The 18977-nt window shown below is 47.4% G+C and overlaps 1 protein-coding gene across 5 annotated transcripts in view; it reads right to left on the bottom strand.

Annotated features, from left to right (window-relative positions):
* CEP170B (centrosomal protein 170B) overlaps positions 1–18977 on the bottom strand; it is an 80874-nt gene that overhangs the window by 12201 nt on the left and 49696 nt on the right. For 4 of the 5 annotated variants that reach the window (XM_082216525.1, XM_082216528.1, XM_082216526.1 and 1 more), the window contains exons 9-14: positions 17028–17797; positions 16004–16183; positions 14235–14370; positions 11286–13058; positions 4266–4512; positions 1298–1457 (exon numbers count right to left, since the gene is read on the bottom strand). In XM_082216525.1, the coding sequence (XP_082072651.1) occupies positions 1298–1457; positions 4266–4512; positions 11286–13058; positions 14235–14370; positions 16004–16183; positions 17028–17797 (3266 nt within the window). The remainder of the gene's footprint in view (positions 1–1297; positions 1458–4265; positions 4513–11285; positions 13059–14234; positions 14371–16003; positions 16184–17027; positions 17798–18977) is intronic. The other variant, XM_082216529.1, reaches the window with a different exon arrangement.

The raw sequence follows: 18977 nt of genomic DNA, 5'->3' as shown, positions 1-18977 counted from the left end.
TGATCTTGCCCCAGTCCCCATTAACCACAGTTGCATGCTCCAAGAGTTTTAGTACTTTTGTTTTCAAGAACAAGAGTCTGTTACCCCTTCCCTCCCTGTCTCCTCTCTCACTTCCTCCTGTGTTGAATTTCTGGTCATAAGCTCCTGGAGGAAGGGACCAATTCGCTCGAACTCAGTAAAGAGCCATGCACAATAATGGCGCTATGACAGAGAGTCCAGCTGGGAAGAAGTAGCTCTTACTCTCTCCTTAACTGAAAAGATACACGTTGCAGCTTTACATATGGATGTGCATGCAAAATGAATGATCGTGGAGTATAAAACTTGGATGTAATGTAGAAAAGCTAGCCAGTTACTGAATCTTAGTGAGAAAGGGTGTGTGTTTGTGAGGAGTGCACCATGTCATATAAAAATCCCAAAACGAAGGCTTGACTTTCAGTGGGGAGAGCTGACAGCAGAGTTCCAATATCCACCACGAGAATGGAGATTTCCAATATCCAGCACCAGAATTCTTTGTGAAAGGGAAACTGATTGCAAAACATAGGGAGGAACAAGACGTAACATCACGGCATTGTGCATGTTCCGACCCCAATCTAACAGCAACCAATAACCAGCCACAAGGAGTGGGAGCAGAGAAACACAGGGTGTGATGAAGACAGGTCACACATTTCAGGAACCAAGCGTCACTTGGAGAAGAGGCGGAACTGGGCACGGGACTGCCGTTACCACCACCCCATGCCTGGCATCCCATCATGGTCCCTGTTCCTGGTCCCCATTATTGGAAGCTGCTGAGTGGGTTGCGGAAATACGGCCGGAATCTCTGTAACGAAACATTTTGGGGAGAACTGGTTTTGTGTCCCAACAGCTTTTGACCTCATTTTGCTGCAAAAGAAAGAACTAGCAAAAAGAGCATAGGTGGGGTGAGCTAAAGTTAATTTTACTAAATTGAGAGGGCTTGAGAGTGTGGCGTGTGTTTTTCTTCCCCTGCTCCCAAGAAGGAGAGGAAATCAAGGGGAAGGTAGATGGGCCTTAGCAAGTACAGATTTTCTGAAACAGGGATAGAGTCAACTGGGAGCCTCTGCCTCAGCTTTTCCCAAACTTGGGTCTCCAGCTGTTGTGGGACTACAACTCCCATCATCCCTAGCTAGCAGGACCAGTGGTCAGGGATGATGGGAATTGTAGTCCAAAACCAGCTGGAGACCCATGTTTGGGAAACCCTGCTCTGACCTAATGAAGCTTCCTCTAACCTCTGTATTTTGCTTGCATTCACTACCGCATAGGTCTTAAGCCGCCGTCTTACCTCTTCCCTTGCTGATATGGTAGAGGCAGGGGTATTAGGCACAGAACTGTGGGAGGTGCTTGGCCCCGTTCCCGATGAGCTCTGGGAATCTCCATCTCCAGCAACGTCATGAATCTCTCGAGCAAGAATCGCTACGTCCTTCACCAAGGTCTGGCTCAATCTGGAGGAACAGCATGGAGAACTTAAGGACTGAGAAACGTTCAGCTACAAAGCCATCATGCTCAGCCCTTGTCTTCATCTTATCTAGACAGGGGATATACAGTGGTACCTCGGATTACATACGCTTCAGGTTACAGACTCCGCTAACCCAGAAATAATGCTTCAGGTTAAGAACTTTGCTTCAGGATGAGAACAGAAACCATGCTCTGGCGGTGCAGCAGCAGCAGGCCCCATTAGCTAAAGTTGTACTTCAGGTTAAGAACAGTTTCAGGTTAAGAACGGACCTCCGGAACGAATTAAGTACTTAACCCGAGGTACCACTGTACTCAAGAAAAAAATGAAACTACAATTCTCTCTCTCTCACTCTCTCTCTCTCACACACACAAAGGGAAAGATCCTTGCCCTTGAAAAATGCAATTTAGCTTTACAGTTACACTTATTAAATTATCAAATTGCAGAACGTCTTTTTTGCTACCTCAGGACAACACATTAAAATCTGGTTCTTGCATCATCTCTTCTGTTGTCTTTTTTTTGGGGGGGTTTAATTGATCATCGTTTGTTTCTAACCAAAGGATTTATTAATCAATGACATGTAAATAAATTGGAATTTCCCAACACCTTTCTGCAATACTAAATGAAGTATGAGTTAAGTAACAATTTGATCAAAACTGTCACTTGTCATTACATGGAAATGTCAACTGTTAACATTTTCTTTTTAAAATGCCTGACTGGTGTGCAACAAAGCAGAATAAAGATAATCTCAGAAACTAGGCAAGTGTGCTCTGAATGTTCAGTTTCACTGATGAAAACTTGTCTCCTGAAAATTTATCAGCTAAAACTTTAGTTGATTAATTTACCAGCTAAAGGGATTGAATGTTGCAGTCCTGTTTTCTATGCAGTGAATAAGATTCTGCAGAAACATGCAAGGTTATAGAAATATGGTACCTTTCAGCTGTTTCCTTGGAAACAAAAAGGCACAAGTGAGCTAAAATGGAGTAATATTCAGAACTGCATGACTAATTGAGCGGCTAGGTTTGTCTGGGGCCGAAGCAGTTTCTTCTGATGCCTCAATTACGTGATTAAGCCCAGTGTAAACAAGGGGGACTAATTTCCCTTTGAACCCTCACTTGCTATTCCAGACTGTGCCTCCCTGTTGATTCAGAAGCCGCGGCAGAGGCGGGAGGCAAAGACTGCAATTATGGGGCGGCCTTCTTGCAAAATCCGGCAGAGCACTTTCTGCCCCTGACGCCAGACGGATCACAGGCAAGCATGCAGCCTTAGCTTCTGCAATCTGTGAGAGCTGGTTTCTTAAGCAGAAAGTATTTATAGAACACAGAGAGCTGTGTAATGCTTAAGTTCCTGAAGGGCTGCCATCCCTTAAACACCCAGCTGTGCCATTATCAAGAAGACAACGTACCGCACCAGAATGAGCCGACCGCCAGATTTATTCAGCAACTACAACGGCAAGATTGTGTAACGCAACCTTCCCACAAGGCTTCCCCGTTAACAGCTGTGCAACCTGAACTTTTCCTACGCGTTTTTTGACGCATATGATTTTTTAAAAGGAGAATGCTAATAATATAATACTTAACCTTATTATAGTGTTGAGGGGGATTATCATTATCTCAGTAAGCCTTGCAGCAACCTTTCATATTGGTAAAGAAAGTTGCCTTACACTGAGTCAGCCTAGATTGATGCTTACGCTACAATAAATCTGCTTGTTCTTAAGGTGCCAAATGAATAGTTTGGACAGTAATAGTTTGGAGAACAGGCCCTTTTGCTCAAGCACACAAAACCCTTCATTCCTCTGTTTGCATCATGAGCAACCAGGCTTCTAATTAACCATGGTTTCCCAGAACCATGGTTGCTGTCATATCCACCGTGGGTTGAGTCAAAACCAAAACCTATTGTCCTCCCAGACCTACAATTCCCAGAGTGGTTATCAATCACAGAATCCTAAAATTGTAGACTTGGAAGGGACCCAGAGGGTCATCTAGTCCAATCCCCTGCAATCTCAGCTAAAGCATCCATGACAGATGGCCATCCAGCCTCTGCTTAAAAGCCTCCAAGGAAGGAGAGTCCACAACTTCCCAAGGGAGGTTCCTCTCTCCAGGCAACACTGGGAATTGTGGCTCTGTGAGAGGAACAGGGGTCCCCTAACGACTCTCAGCACCCTTAACAAACTACAGCTCCCATAATTCTTGGGGGGGGGAGCCACGACTGTTAGAAGTGGGGTGGGCTTTAAATGTATTGTTATAGATTTGGGGGGCAGGGCTGAAGCCAAGAAATTAATAAATGGTAGGATTTTGATGATTTGGGATGTGAAGGGCGAAATACAAACTACAGAGGAATTCCTGGGCTAGAATATGCAAAATGACCTGGCCATGCTAGGGCCACTAAGAAGCGATACAGGGCCATTGAGAGCCATTGGCAATGCAAGAGAACTGTCCTGCCCCGCTGCCCTTAGTTGTGAACAGAGACTGGAGGTTTCCCAGTGTGTCCATCTTGGGCAGGCTGTCTGGAGCCGGAACTGGTCTGTGACCGTAATAACAAAATAAAATATGTGTAGTGTGCATAGGAATTCGTTCATTTTTTATTTTATTTTTTTCAAAATATAGTTTGGCCCCCCACCAAGGTCTGAGGGACAGTGGACCGGCCCCCTGCTGAAAATGTTTGCCGACCCCTGAGCCCAGCTCTTTCTACCTTGCATAACACTACACAATATTTCCTACCTACTCTTCTCACCTGACCCACAGTGTGCCACCAATGGTTCCAATGGCTCAACACGCTGCCGCAACCCGTCCCTCACCTGGCAATTTCGGCAATCTCCGCCGTCTGCGCGATGAAGTTGTAGGGGTCGTGATCGTCATAGTCTTCGTCTTCCGTCTCCCTGCTGTTGCTGTGCTTCTGCTTACTGAGCCCGGAGCCCCGGGTCCTGGGCGTCTGGGTGGCTGTTGAAGTATGGGAGCGTTTGTGTTTAGGGGAGCTGTGGTTTGAGCCATACTCCTCCTCGGAAGTGGAAGTGTAATCTGAGCCCTGCGGCCGCCGCCTTGAAGCTTATAAGAAATGAATTGGTTTCGGGCGGTGGTGGTGGGGAAGAAGAATAGGAAGGAGAGAAGGCAAAGAAAAAGACTTTTGAGACGGGCTTCAAAAGGTTAAGAAACAAACAAAAAACCGTGAATGCAAAAACAGCCCAAGGAGCAGGAGGAGCAGGAAGGTGAATTAGGAAACTCCTGTGCATCCCACCAAATGGAGAGAACTTTGGAGGAATAAAAAGATGGAATTGTTTGCATTTTTACTGTGGGCGAATACAGATGCCACCTTTTAAACAAAACCAAAAAAAACCATATAACATAATCGCACTTCCGCATCTGATCTTTAATTGACTGGCATTCTAACTGACGTTGGAATTTTATAGATTTAACAGGTTTTCCTGTCTTTCGCATTGCCCCTTTGTAAACCGATTAGGGGACTACTGCAGTTAAGCGGCATATAAATTGCTTAAACAGATAAATAATAAAATATGTGGCTCCCTTGACAGGAGCTCATTTGTAGCATAGGGGCAACCTGAGGGCCTAACCTGGCCGTCTCAGGCTTCCCCCACAAACCTGTCAGACTTGGTCCCATTGGCCAGATCCTGCCCCCCACTTCCGCCTTAAAAGCATTAGCGGGAAGACGAGTGAGAATATGGTACCACATGCCCATTTGGATCACGTCAAGGAACCTATGTGAGGACAGCTGGCTCCACCTTCAGATTTCTGCCAGACAGGCGGACGTTTGGAGGGGTGAAGCCAAGCGGGCAGATGATACTGAGGGCTGTGTCATCACCCTCTTATTCAGACATTAAAGTTTTGTTTCTCTGGCACATGAATAAGGCAAGGAAGATAAAGGCAGTTACACAACATTTGGGGAAAGAGAGAGCTTACCCTGTGGTCGCAGCAACAGTGGAGGGCTATTTCCACCAGCCAGTCAAATAGTAAGGAGAATTTTTTTACCACAGATCAGGTGCAGACGTGTGATGATTTTTTTGGCCAAATGGCCATTTGTACCTGCCCTCCGCTTCCACAAATTAACCAGTCGCAACAGAGAAGGCTGCTGCAATTCTATGGTGGCAAAATGTATACGCTCATGTTACAAATTTCCTGTGTGGAAGGCACCTTGCGTGAATCCCTGTACGGAAGCGCCTTCCACTGGAGGAATTTTCCAGTGTGGGGTGTGGTCCTGAATCGCCACATGCACAGGAGGCCCCAGGAGGAACGGTCAGGCAGGTTAGACTTCCAGGTGTCCCCCCTCGGCAAACCACCAGTTCAGGTGACTTCATTTCCACACAGGTTAAGGACTTCCAAGATGGAGAGCAGAAACAGCTGGCTTGTTTACACACTCAGGAAACCCCTGGTCTGTTTACAGAGATCCAGTGTTGTCATCCTTAATCCAGTGGTTCTCAAATTTAGTGATGGGCACAAATGGTATGAAAGGTGGGGAGTAGAGGGGTTGAGGTGCTTGCATCAGGTACATCCAAATACACTTTCCTCCCAATAAACGGATGAAGATGTGTACGAATGAGTACATTTGGTCCATCTATCTCACGGTTGTCTTCACTGACTGGCAGGGTTTCTGGCAGGGAGTTTCTTCTAGCTCTAACTGAAGAGGCCAGAAATTGAACCTAGGAAATTGAACCTGCAATGCAGATGTTCTACACCACTGGGCTATTTCCCTTCTCGGCAGGTTCCCCACCCTGATTTAGGCCAGGGTCCCTAAAGCTGGAGCGCCATCATACCACTCATGGCCTGCTTACTGAAGGAGTGTCTCCACCCCCCATCGTTCAGCCCGGACCCTGAGGTCCAGCTCCGAGGGCCTTCTGGCAGTTCCCTCACTGTGAGAAGCCAAGTTACAGGGAACCAGGCATAGGGCCTTCTCAGTGTGGCACCCACTACCCTGTGGAATGCCCTCCCACCAGATGTCAAAGAGAAGAACTACCACCAGACTTTTAGAAGACATCTGAAGGCAGCCCTCTTTAGGGAAGCTTTTAATGTTTAACTGACTGCTGTATTTCAATACTTTGTTGGAAGCCACCCAGAGTGGCTGGGGAATCCCAGCCAGATGGGCAGGGTATAAAATAAATAATAAATAAGTATTATTATTACTTACATTCCAAAAAAGCCTTCCTGAACCTGGTACCCTTCAGATGTTTTGGACAACAACTCCCATCAGCCCCGAAGGCATCATAAAATCATAGAATTGTAGAGTTGGAAATGACCACAAGGGTCATCTGGTCCAACCTCCTGCAGGAATCTCAACTAAAGCATCCATAACAGGCATCCAACCTCTGCTTAGAAACCTCCAAGGAAGGAGAGTCTACAACCTCCCAAGGGTGGTTGGATGGCCATGTGTCATGGATGCTTTAGCCGAGATTCCTGCATTGCAAAGGTTGGACTCGATAACCCTTGGGGTCCCTTCCAACTCTACCACTCTATAATTCTATGAGTCTGTTCCATAAAAGATCTCCTGATTGAAATTTGCACAGTGCTGGCCGGGGTAGCCCAAGATATGTGGAAGGCACCACGTTGGAGAAGGTTCTTTCCAAATATCATAAGCTGCCTTCCAGCAAGCCAGGTCACTTCCTGACAGTAAGAGCTGTTTGACAGTGGAATTTGCTGCCAAGGAGTGTGGTGGAGTCTCCTACTTTGGAGGTCTTTAAGCAGAGGCTTGACAACCATATGTCAGGAGTGCTCTGATGGTGTTTCCTGCTTGGCAGGGGGTTGGACTCGATGGCCCTTGTGGTCTCTTCCAACTCTATGATTCTATGATTCTAGTCTATGATTCTATGATCTATTATTGTCAACTCTGACTGGCAACTGCTCTCCCAGGGCTTCAGGAGACAGGGATCTTTCCTAGCCCTCTTGCTGCGGATAGAACCTGGGACATTCTGCATGCCAAGCAGGTTCTCTACCACTGAGCTAGGGGCCTTCCCCCTGAACTCCCGCCGCATCTCTTGACACCCAACGCAACAGCCATGCTAAGTCACTATATGTGGTTATTTGCCTTGAGATAGAACAGTGTCAAATTCAGAGGCCTGGTGGTTTCAGAGGAATCTTCCCTTACTTTTGACTTGCTTCATGCACACCATTTAACAACTCCATGAGTATTAATTGCCTCGGGATTATCGACTGTGTAAACAAGCTCAGCCAAGTGAAAGAGGAAACTTCAACCAGAAGGGCAGCCCCATTTGGAGATTGCTCACATCATGTTCATGGTCATAATTATTTCCATGAGATCCCTGGGTTTGCCCTGCAGCATTTATACGCCGCATTTGGCTGCAGTTTACAGGCAACACCCTTATACACCCAAAACAGATGTTCCTGGTCAAGGGGAGAGAAACCACTCATTTTGTTTCCCTGGAAATTCTGTTACTGGGCTACGGAAAGATCCTTTTTTCAGCTTCAGAGTTATTGTGCTTTATCAGAGTGCACCAATTCTGATAAGTGATTATCAGCTGCTTTGCGGTGTTTACATTTCTCCATGTTGACTTTTTTCTCTTATCCATTTGCTCACGAGAAAAAAGACACATAACTGGGAAGCTGGAACACTGTCGTCTGGTTTGCACAACACACCACACCAAACCTTGGCTTAGTGCTCTTGCACAGGCTCTGGTAGAGGAGACTGCGACCGCTTTGCTCACCCCTGGTCATTCTGCTGCTGTGCAGAGCCCACAGGAACATATGAAACTGCCTTAAACTGAATCAGACTATTTGAGTCAATCTAGCTCATTATTGTCTACACTGACCGAGTCTCCAAGAACTGAGGCAGGGTTCTCTCCTGGCGACGCTGGGATTGAACCAAGGATCTCCTGTGTACAAAGCAGATGTTCTACCCCTGAGAGCGCCTGGAGAGAGCTAATCCACAAGCCTGGCTTTGGAAGGCATGCTAAGGCAAAGCGTGGCATAGCTCAGCACAACAGTGGGACAAGCAGCGAGGAGCAAAGCGGCCACAATCTCCTCTCCAGACTCTGAGTGCGTGTGTAAACAGTGGGGAACCTCCAGCCCATGAGCCAAATTGGGCCCACCAGCCCTCCCCATTTGGCCCAAAAGGCTGTTTCAGCCGAACCACAACCAACATGCTCCACCTCTGATATTTTATATGACATCAGGCATGGGAAAGGTAAGGACGAGGCTTGGCCAAAAGGGGCTTTGCAAGCATGGATCACTTTGCAAGCCCCATGCTCAGTGCTCCCCAAGTGACAAGCGCAGGGCTTGCAAAGCGCTTTTGCACTGCCCCAAAACAAGCCAATTGTCAGTACTTGGGATGTGCTACCCAAAGGGTTTTGCAGGCACAGCCTTTCCGCCAGGGCCTGCCCTTATGTGTCCCACACCTGGCACCATATATGACATGAGAACCAAGCATAACACCTGCACAAGGTCCATAACCCCTGTGGAATTAGTAGGTTAGTCGTGTTAGTCGTATACTGATGCGTAGTAACTCCCAAGGTTAATTTGGCACTAAAACCCGGTTAGCCGTTGGGGCAAAGGAAATGGAAGACAAAACCAATTCATTTGGAACAAGATTAGGCACGGTTAGGATGGGCCGTCGTCTCTCAGCAAACGCGACTCGGCAGTGTTCCTCGAGGGAAGTCATGGCGATTAAACCACTTCAGCTCTGCAGTACCAACAATGCACACCGCGATCCCCGCTTTATTATGCACACAGCACCATTAAATCACAGTGTCATCTGCAAAGTTTAAATCATTGTAGCGGTGAACGGCTTAAGCATTATCCAGCAACAAGCGGCAGCTACTCATAAATTAAAAGGAACTGCATCACCCAAGGCTCAGCCACTAGGAGTACATCAGGTCAAAGGAACTTCCTGCAATCTCAGTTTGTGCTTGTGCTGAATGAAAAGTAATAGGAATTAACTCCTGGGAAGAGGGGGAGGTCAGTTTGCAGGATGCTGTCGGGAGTCCCATTCCTATCAGCCTCAGTCAGCATGGCCAATGGCCAGGGTTGTTTGAAGCTGTGTCCCCAGAACACCTGGAGGGCCAGACATTCCCCAGCTGTGCTCTACATCAGATGGACTATTTTCCCCGTGTTCAATGCAGATGGGTGGGGAATTAATGCTGGGCGACTCTTGCAGCTAGCAAACGTCTGACAAGACATATGATTACTAGGGTTATAAACCTTTTTTTACAACCTCGTGTTCCTGTAGATTAGTTAGATGAACTTTCCCCTAAAAACAAAGGAATGAACTGTCATTTCCAAATCTTTTGAAAAGAAAGGTGACCCCGAAATCAATAAATCATTTTTTGTATATGTAACTGTACAATGTATTATGTTATATACATAGCATGTACACAGGAAAAATAGGGCTTGCAAACTTTCTAATACTTGTACAATGTACATTATTGCTTAGACTCAATCAAGGTTACAGTTTGCCTTTGTTTCCGTTGCAAGTGCCATAAAGTTCCCGCATCACTTTGACTGCACATTCTACACACTGATTATTTCTTGGTATCTGGAGCATGGATGGCTCCTGCTTCCAGTGATTCTCCAACACAGTTTCAGGAAGGCGCTGTAAAAGTTCTACACAGTTCCATACACTTATTAAAAGTGCTAATACTAATATGAGTAGTAACGGTTACATATATGGTGAGCCCAACTTTTCATTTTGGGGTGACCCCCCTTTTTTACCACTGAGAAAAATTAGTCCCTTTTTCAGTGTTTCTAAGCAAAAGTTCATCCCTTTATGATACAGGAAATTGGGGGTTGGGGTTGGGGGGGGGAGTCGAAAAGTTATAATCCTGATTACATGTATTGTGTTCCACCCACCCAAAATAGACACACAAAACATTTTCCTCTGAAGATCTGACTTTATGTAGAGTGAAAAAAATAACCTACTGAAGATAGCCTTGAGAAAAGAAAGTTCTGCAAAAATTGCTGGTCCACAAGTATTTTACTAGCCTAAGAAATGTTTGTGACTGATTAGCACATTGCCGGCTGAAAAGTTTCAAACTCTAACCTTCCTGCAATTCCACAAGTTCCCCTGTCTGGTTGCCAGGAGAAGATCTGTACTCACCGCAAGCGACGAGGCAAGCCTGACGTAAGAACAAGCAGCTAGTGAGTATTCAGAGGTCACAGAGCAAATCAAAGCAAGGGCACTGAGAGTATATAATAATTACCTTATTGCAACAAGCCAAGAGTCCACCCCAGTTCAGCTTTTTCTGTCTATACCACCAGATGATTCAGGAAGCTATCAAGCTGGGTTATGCTAGAGAATTACCAGATGTTGGGCTATCAGAGCTTCTGCATTGCAATGGCAGCCAAATTTCGCCACAGATACAAACCAAGGGAGAAGGCAACTCTCTTTGGGTTATAAAATCCCAGCGCTTAATATTTAAAAAGTACAGGGCTCTGTATCTGTTGCAAAGGGCTGCAGATTTATTTCCAAATTGTTTTCTTCTGGCTTGGAATTTTTTTAATGGAAAACACATGTGGAAACATAGGAAGTTGCCTTATAGCATAGTCCAGGGTTTCCCAAACTTGGGTCTCCAGCTGTTTTTGGACTACCAGTTCCCACAATCCCTGGGAGTTGTGGTCCAGAATCATCTGGAAATCCAAGTTTGGGAACCCCTGCGCAGTCGGACTCTTGGGTGCATGTAGTTCAGTAGGGTCTACACTGACTGGCAGCAGCCCTCCACCATTTCAGACAGGTGACTTTTCCCCAGCCCTACCTGGAGATGCTGGGGATCAAACCTGGGGACCTTCTGCGCACAAAAGAGATGCTCTACCTCCAAGCAATGGCAGAATCAAGCACTCCACACACACACACAGTTACTCACTAGAAGAAGAAGAGTATTTGACACTGCTGGAGCGTGTCCTGCTGAAAGGCTGCTTCGAAGCAGCAACTGCTGCCGCCGTTTTCCTAGCAGCGTTCCTGGCTTCCGACACGGGGGGCTTCCGGGTAGAATAATACGACTCTGCGCTGCGCCCGGAGAACGTCGGCCTGGTTGGCGCGCTCTCCGAGTCGCTCGGCACGGTGAAAGACCCCGCCCGTTTCCTCGGCATGGCCAGGATGTCGAGCCTCGACAGCTTCTTGGCCTCCGCCGGCTGCTTGGAAGGCGCCGCCGTTCCTTCGTGGTGAGGCGTCGCTTTCTCGGTATCGGCGCTCTCATTGTCCGAGGTGTCCCCCAACCGGGCCCGGCGAAGTTTGGAGGCTCTGGTGGGCCTTGGGGTAGACAAACTATTGGACCTGGTGAGAACCTGCTGGATCTTTTGCACGGTGGGCGTCACTTTGCTGTGCTCCTCTTTGGTGGACTGCGAGAAGGGCTTCTTCCTGGAGACAGGCCTCGAGGCGGATTGCTCATGGTCAGATGAGGCGATTTCATTCGCCGGCAGATATGGGAGGCTGCTACTTCGTTCATCATCTGTATAGTCCAGGGAGCCCCCGGTCCCTGGGCTACGCTTCACTTGGAAGCGCCTCGCGTTTTCGCCTTTGCTCCCTGCCTCAAGCGGAAGAGTTTTCCGCTTCTCTGAAAGCCTCTCCCTTGCGCTGGGTTGAAGACTCGGATCTTGGGCAGAAGGCGTGGGAGAAGTCTTCTCTTTTTGCGAGGTTGTCACGGGTTTGCCCTTCGGCGAGTGGCTGGGTAAGTTTTTGCCGCTCACCAAGCTGACGGTGCTAGCCGTGTCCACGTCAGATTCTCCGGACAGGGAGTCTTCCAACTGCCCCGGCGAATTCTCCAGAGTGTCGATCTGGTTGGTTTGGCAGAGTATTTTGGCTTCCAGGGCGGCCAGAGCAGTTTCGGTATCTTTAAGGAGGAGGTGGGTGTCTGGGTTATAGTCCATGCGATTTGCTCGGGTGACATCGAGATCTTTGAGCAGAGGGTGGCTCGAGATATGCGGCAGCCGGTTTTGAGGAACGTTGCTGCTCGATTTCTCTTTGGTAAAGCTTTCCTGCCGGACAAAGGACGACGCTTCTTTCGCAGCCGTGACTTCTGGCTCTGGAAGCGGAAGCCCCTGGTGCAACGAAATCACCATTTTCCCATTGGAGCTGACGTAGGTATTGCTGACACCTTTGGCCGCCGGCTTCCCACACTTGAAAAGAGCCTCTTCTTTTTCCGCCTGAGTAGGAGAAATGCTGGAAGGAAGTTTCGAAGGAACCCCGACTTCCTCTTCATCGTCGCCGATATAGAAAGATGTCGACAGCGGGTCGCTGGAAGCTCTCAGACCTGAAAGTTTCGGCACCGTGTGCTGGTGGTTTTTGGCTTTCACGTTTTCCGCCTTGCCCTGGTTCTGCTCCAATGTTTTGGTGCTGTTGTGGCTCTTCCTGCGTTTTTCCAAGCCAAATCCGTCGTCAGATTTGCTGGCGTCACTAAGGCTATCGGGATCCAAATCTTCCCGAACCACCAGTCGGCTGGCAGGATCCACAAACATTTCTGCTACGTGGCTGCTAGCAGCGTTCCTTGGTGAAACGTCGGAATATGCCTCTGGACAAATCAAAATGGTTGGCGTTGGGCTTTCTGGCTTGTCACCAGGAGGGAGCTGAGGAAGAAGACGCCTCGTCCGTAACGCCAGAGAGCTCTCAGACTCGGCCACTCTGGGACCGCAGTCCTTTTCTAAGGGGAATGAAAATGCATTTACTAAGACAATGCAGAACTAGATAAATTAACAGGAAGGGTTCAAAACCTGCGGGATCAGAGATTCTTAGAAGACTGGAGTAAATATACGAACTATTTGAAAAGTAATTGTAATGAACAGATTACGCTAGTAGGACTGCAAGAAATTTTGTAAGGAGGATTATCTGAAATATTGCAAGAAAGACTATGAGGAGAATTATAATTAAGAGTAATAGAGAATTATAATTAAGAGTAATAGAAAGACTATGAGGAGAATAATAATTAAGAGTAATAGAGAAATTAAGAAATGCAGAATAAGTGATAAAGAACAAAAAATCATCAGAGGTGTTGACGGAAGTCTAAAACATTGTATAAGATAAGAAGTTATGTTATATGATTGTTGGAAATATGTTTAAAAAACCCCCAATAAAAATATATACAAAAAAAAAAAGAAAATACATTTACTGAAGACACCAAAAAGGCAGTTTAGTGATGATGATGATGATGATGATGATGATATAAAACCTTTCATCAAAAGATCTCAGGACAGTTTACAACATAAAATTACAATATAAAAAACATGAAATGCAGTCATACCTTGGAAGCCGAACGCCTTGGCTCCCGAACGATCGAAACTCAGAAGTGAGTGTTCTGGTTTTCAAACAATTTTCAGAAGCCAAACGTTCGGCGCAGCTTCTGATTGGCTGCAGGACACTCCTGCACCCAATTGGAAGCCACACTTTGGTTTTCAATCGATTCCGGGAGTCAAACGGACTCCTGGAACGAATTCTGTTCAAAAACCAAGGTACCACTGTACACAATAAAAACAAGAACAAAAACAAACCAATAATCCCCTCGCCCACAACCCATTTAAAAGGGCATTGGATGTCAATCGACCAAAGGTCTGGTTGAAGAAGAATGTTTTCGCCTGGCACCTAAAGGTGTATAATGAAGGCAACAGCTGAACCTCCCTGGGGAGAGCATTCCACAAACAGGGGGCCACTGCAGAAAAGGCCCTGTTCTCGTGTTGCCCCCTCCAGACCTCTCAGAATAGAACATTGGGCCTAAGCATCAAGCAGCAGAAAGAGGAAACACGAACCAGGGGCACTTTTCACCTGTCCCTTTTTAGGTAAAGTCCTTTGGCAATGTGCAAATGACGCCAGGTGCTGTACTTACCTATGCCAGCCTGAGAGAGGGGCCCCTGCAGGTGAGCATCCCCAACTCTAGGAGCAGATCCGGAGTCTGTATAGCTATCTGCAAGGCTTGCCCATCTCGATACCCATTTCTGACCACCTTGAGATGCCAGAGGTAACTGCAAATAGAGAGAGGAGGGGAAATCCCACACCTTTCATACAAACTCTCATCATAATGCACAGTATTTGGCCATTTTGTTTTTGGCAACATTTGCTATGGCTCAATTCCCAGCAGGAAATGCTATGCTATGCCAATATATAATCCTTGAAAAGAACTGATACCTGGATCCACGAGCCTTCTGTAACCAGAGGGGCGCTATTTGTCTGTTTGGTTTATGTTGAAAAACTCAAAATCACCCTTCATTAAAAAAGATCCCAGGGCAGTGTACAATTGGATACAACCCATCATTGCCTGAGGATATCCACAGAAAACAAGCATACATTATGGGGCAAGACTCAAGTTATTATTTGCGCTAGCATGAGCTGGCAGAAGTTCTGCTATCACAATGGGGCTTTCCTCCTCCCCGATCTCCCCCTTGGAACTGGCTTGGGGTGGGTGGGAGAAAGTGCAGAACAGCACACAGAGGGAGGGGAGGGGAGATCTGGAACGCAGAAATTCTTGAGCCGATGGAATGATGCTAATGTGCAATGCTGAATTCAACCCTACGTGCCTACTCAGATGTAAGCCAAATTTGGATCCAACCGGATTATATTTATTTCATTTATTGGAAAAGATCTATACACTGATTAACTCGACAGAAGGCTCTTAGTGGTTTAGGTAAAGCAGGGTTTCCCAAACTTAGATCTGCATCTGTTTTTTGGGGGGGACTACAATTCCCATCATCCCTGACCATTGTGGTCCTGCTAGCTAGGGAAGATGGGAGTTGTAGTCTAAAAACAGCTGGGGAACAAAGTTTGGGAAACCCGGATACACTGCAATATAAAATATTTGTTGAAAATGCTGATAAAATCAGATTGACATGAAATCATATCAAAATATAAGCAAAATCAATAGCTTTAGAACATAGATACAGATATATAATCAAATTGCATGCCTGGGCAGGCTTGCAGAACAAAGAAGTTTTTAGCAGGTGCCGAAAGCCAGCTAATTAACTGTTGTTTGGTAATTTTAAATTATTAAGGTTTCAACATGCAGGAAGGGCTTGTGTGTGCCCTCTTTTCCACCTAGGCTCAGGAAAGCGCTAAACTCTGCTACCCGTATAAATGATGCAAATATATCTGATTATCACACATAATTTATTCTGTTCCTGCAAAGCATGGAGAAGAGTAACAAGCTATGAAGGGCACTGAAGTCTTGTTCCCTGATCTCTTCTGCAAAGCCTGCACCGTCGCCAAACTGCCTTGGGCGATTTAGCAAGATTTACAGTTCCATTAGGTTGCAAGCCTGCAGGCAGGGCTTCCGCATTATTCACCACGCAATACTTGGGAACAAATAGTGATGGTTACTAGCAAAGTCTCTCTCACTTACTTTCACCTCTAATAAAACCGCTAGTCTTTTTTTCATGTAACTTGTTTTTAAAAGTTTGCTTCTATAGGTATTTTTAACAAGTTTTTTCTAAATCGCTTACGGGTCTTTCATTTGAGGACCAGTCAATGAGGTCTACAATTTTGTTCAGTAAATAACAAAACGAAACCTTCGCAGGCCACGAGGGCCAGAAATAGGCATGCGAGTTGCCCTCAAGCGCAAGGAAAGTCAAAGTGAGAGCTGGGCCCTTCACACATTCACTGTACCTGCATCTCCGCGTGATGCTCACTGGCAACTTTGGAAGCGATGACCTGCATCATGGTAACTTTGGGGCTTGAGCCATTTTCGCCCATCAAGTGAGCCAGCTCCTCCTTCTCACCTTTTATGACAGGCCTGAAGGCAGGGGAAATTCTGGAAAATACCGGAGACTCCAAAACGCCAAACACCTGATAAACCCAAGAGATGGAGAGAAGGCAGCTTAGAACAAAACAGTGAATTTCCTATCCATGAGGTCAACAAGCATTACATTTGTGATGCATGATCCATGCAACGGTCACCTCCAGGCTTGACTACTGTAATTCGCTCTACGCGGGGCTGCCCTTGAAGCTGTCCCAGAAACTCTAGCGGGTGCAGAATGCTGCAGTGAGGCTCCTCACGGGGTCCCTGCCATGGGAGCATATTCACCCAGTGCTTTTCCAGCTGCACTGGCTCCCGGTGGAGTACAGGGTCAGGTTCAAGGTGCTGCTTTTGACCTTTAAAGCCCTTCACGGCCTAGGACCCTCGTACCTACAGGACCGCCTCTCCCGGTATGCCCCACAGAGACCCTCAAGGTCCATAAATAGCAACACCCTAGTGGTCCCAGGCCCTAAGGAAGTTAGATTAGCCTCAACCAGAGACAGGGCCTTTTCAACACTGGCTCCGGCCTGGTGGAACGCTCTGCCTCATGAGACCAGGGCCCTGCGGGATCTGACTTCTTTCATTACATTTGCCCTGGGCCTTGCTCTGTTTACACCAATTGCTGCAACTATCAAGGGGCCTTCTCGGTAGTGGCGCCCGCCCTGTGGAACGCCCTCCCTTCAGATGTGAAGGAAATAAGCAGCTATCCTATATTTACAAGACAACTGAATGCAGCCCTGTTTAGGGAAGTTTTTAATATTTAATGCTGTGTTGTTTTTAACACTTGATTGGAAGCCGCCCAGAGTGGCTGGGGAAACTCAGCCAGATGGGCGGGGTATAAATAATAAATTATTATTATTATAATATAAGGGGGCCAAACTACACAAAGTTCACCTGATCGATCATTTTCCGAGCCTCTTCGACTTCTTTATCTTGCGACTCCGTCTCAATGGTATACGTGCCCGTTTCACTCAAGCTGTCGTCTTCCTCTTGCTTCCTCGCTTTGACCAACTTAGGATCGGCTGCCACTGGCTCAGGGACTATTTCGGGCGCTGGTGGCGGCAGTGGCGGCACTACAACCCGCGGGGTGAGCTGCGCCGGTGTCGGGGCTGGTTTCTCAACGCTAGCCTTCCCAGCTTGAGAGCTCTCCCTTAAACACTCGGCAGCAAACTCCTGAGTGATCTTCGACTTTCTCCCCACACTGCCATGGTTCTTCCCAGAGGTCCTCGACGACGACGATGAGCTGATCCGCTCCTCCGTCTTCTCCCGCTTAAAGGACCCAGCTCTAGGGGCTGTGAAAGAGTTGCTTGGCCCCTTGGTTCCCGCCGCAGGCAGATGGGATGAGAGCACAGAGCCCCCCGGTTTCTCCGCGGGCACGGTAATCTTGCGCTTCTCAATCTTGGTCTTCAAGGCGGGGTCCACGTCGTTCTGGTTGGACTGGCCGCTGTGCGTGAAGGACTGTGACCTCTTCTTCCGAGGCGTGTCATCGTCGAAGAACTCGATGACAAAGGCCTGCTGGTTGTGGAGCATCTCCTGGGGGTCGCGGCGGATCTGGCGCTGGAGCCGGGCTTGCTCAGCTAGATGTTCTTTACTAGGTGTCTCATCTTCTTTGGGGGCTACTGGGTCTTCAGAGTCGCTCTGAGTTCCATCTTCATGCCTGTTCCCTGCGAAGTGGATATGCAATTAGAGTTGTCCTGGGACAGAGAGTACTTACTGCTGTGCCACTGCCCCAAACATCAACAGAGGAGCCCATCTAATCCTGCATCCTACTCTCTCAGTGACCAGCCAGATGCCCATGGCAAGCCAGCAAGCAGGACCTGGGTGGCCAAAGCACGTTCTTTCCATTTGCGATTCCCAGCAACTGGGATTTGCAGGAATACTGCCTGCAACAGGAGACGCAGAACATAGTCATTGCAGCTATTATCCAATGACAGCTTTATCTTCCATGAATTTGTCCCCTCCTCTTTTTAAGCCATCCAAGTCGGTGGCCATACCTACATCTTGAGAATGTGAATTCCATGGTTTAACCATGCACATTGTTTATTTCCCTTAGGAAACAACTTGTTTTTTCTGAGCTTACTCAGTGAACTGTCCCCCATAAGGGCTTCTAATCTTTTCTGGGTGGAGGTACAAGGAAAGCAACCCTTCCCCTTCCTTGCCAGTGTCCCCACTTCCAAGCAGACCTATGCTTCCAAAGGACAGGCAAACTCCTGGCAGAGAGGATTCACTGAGACCACAAATGGTCTTGCAGACTTCTGTTTAAAGGTAGACAACATCTGCTGCTGGGGTTCGCGGCTTTCTGTGCCTCCCAGTTCATGTTTGTGAGGAGTCACAGGACCATAGCTGTCGACAGATTTGAAAATAAGGGACTAGCAGCCTCGAAAATAAGGGATCAGCAGCCAAAACAAGGGATTTTCCAAGCACAGGTATGTTCAACTTCTGAGCCAAAGGCAGAAAGCCCAGCCAGAAGCCAAACGAAGCCTCAAGCAGTGGTTCCCACAGTGCAGCAACCCGACAAAGGGGATGCAGCAAGGAAAACCACCATCACCTCTCCGCTGGGAAGCACTGAGCAAAGGCGAGTCCCCAGGCAATGCAGCCGATTTGATCGGCACAAGGCATGCAAGCTCCACTCCCCAGTCGTTCTTAGACTCCTTATTGGGTGAGCAACGCAGCCAAGCAACACAGTTGGAGCCTCCCTCCTTCCTGGCCGGCAGGGAGGGAAGGAGAGGAGCTGCTTCCTTTGAAACCCGGGAAATTTAAGGGACATCATCAATAAGGGACAGCAGCGGGACACGGCGCTGGGATAAGGGAGTTTCCCGCCAAATAAGGTTGACAGCTATGCAC

The sequence above is a fragment of the Podarcis vaucheri genome, assembly GCF_965113315.1.
Source record: "Podarcis vaucheri genome assembly, chromosome: 1".
NCBI lineage: Eukaryota > Metazoa > Chordata > Lepidosauria > Squamata > Lacertidae > Podarcis > Podarcis vaucheri.
This window is presented reverse-complemented; position numbering and strand designations above follow the sequence as displayed.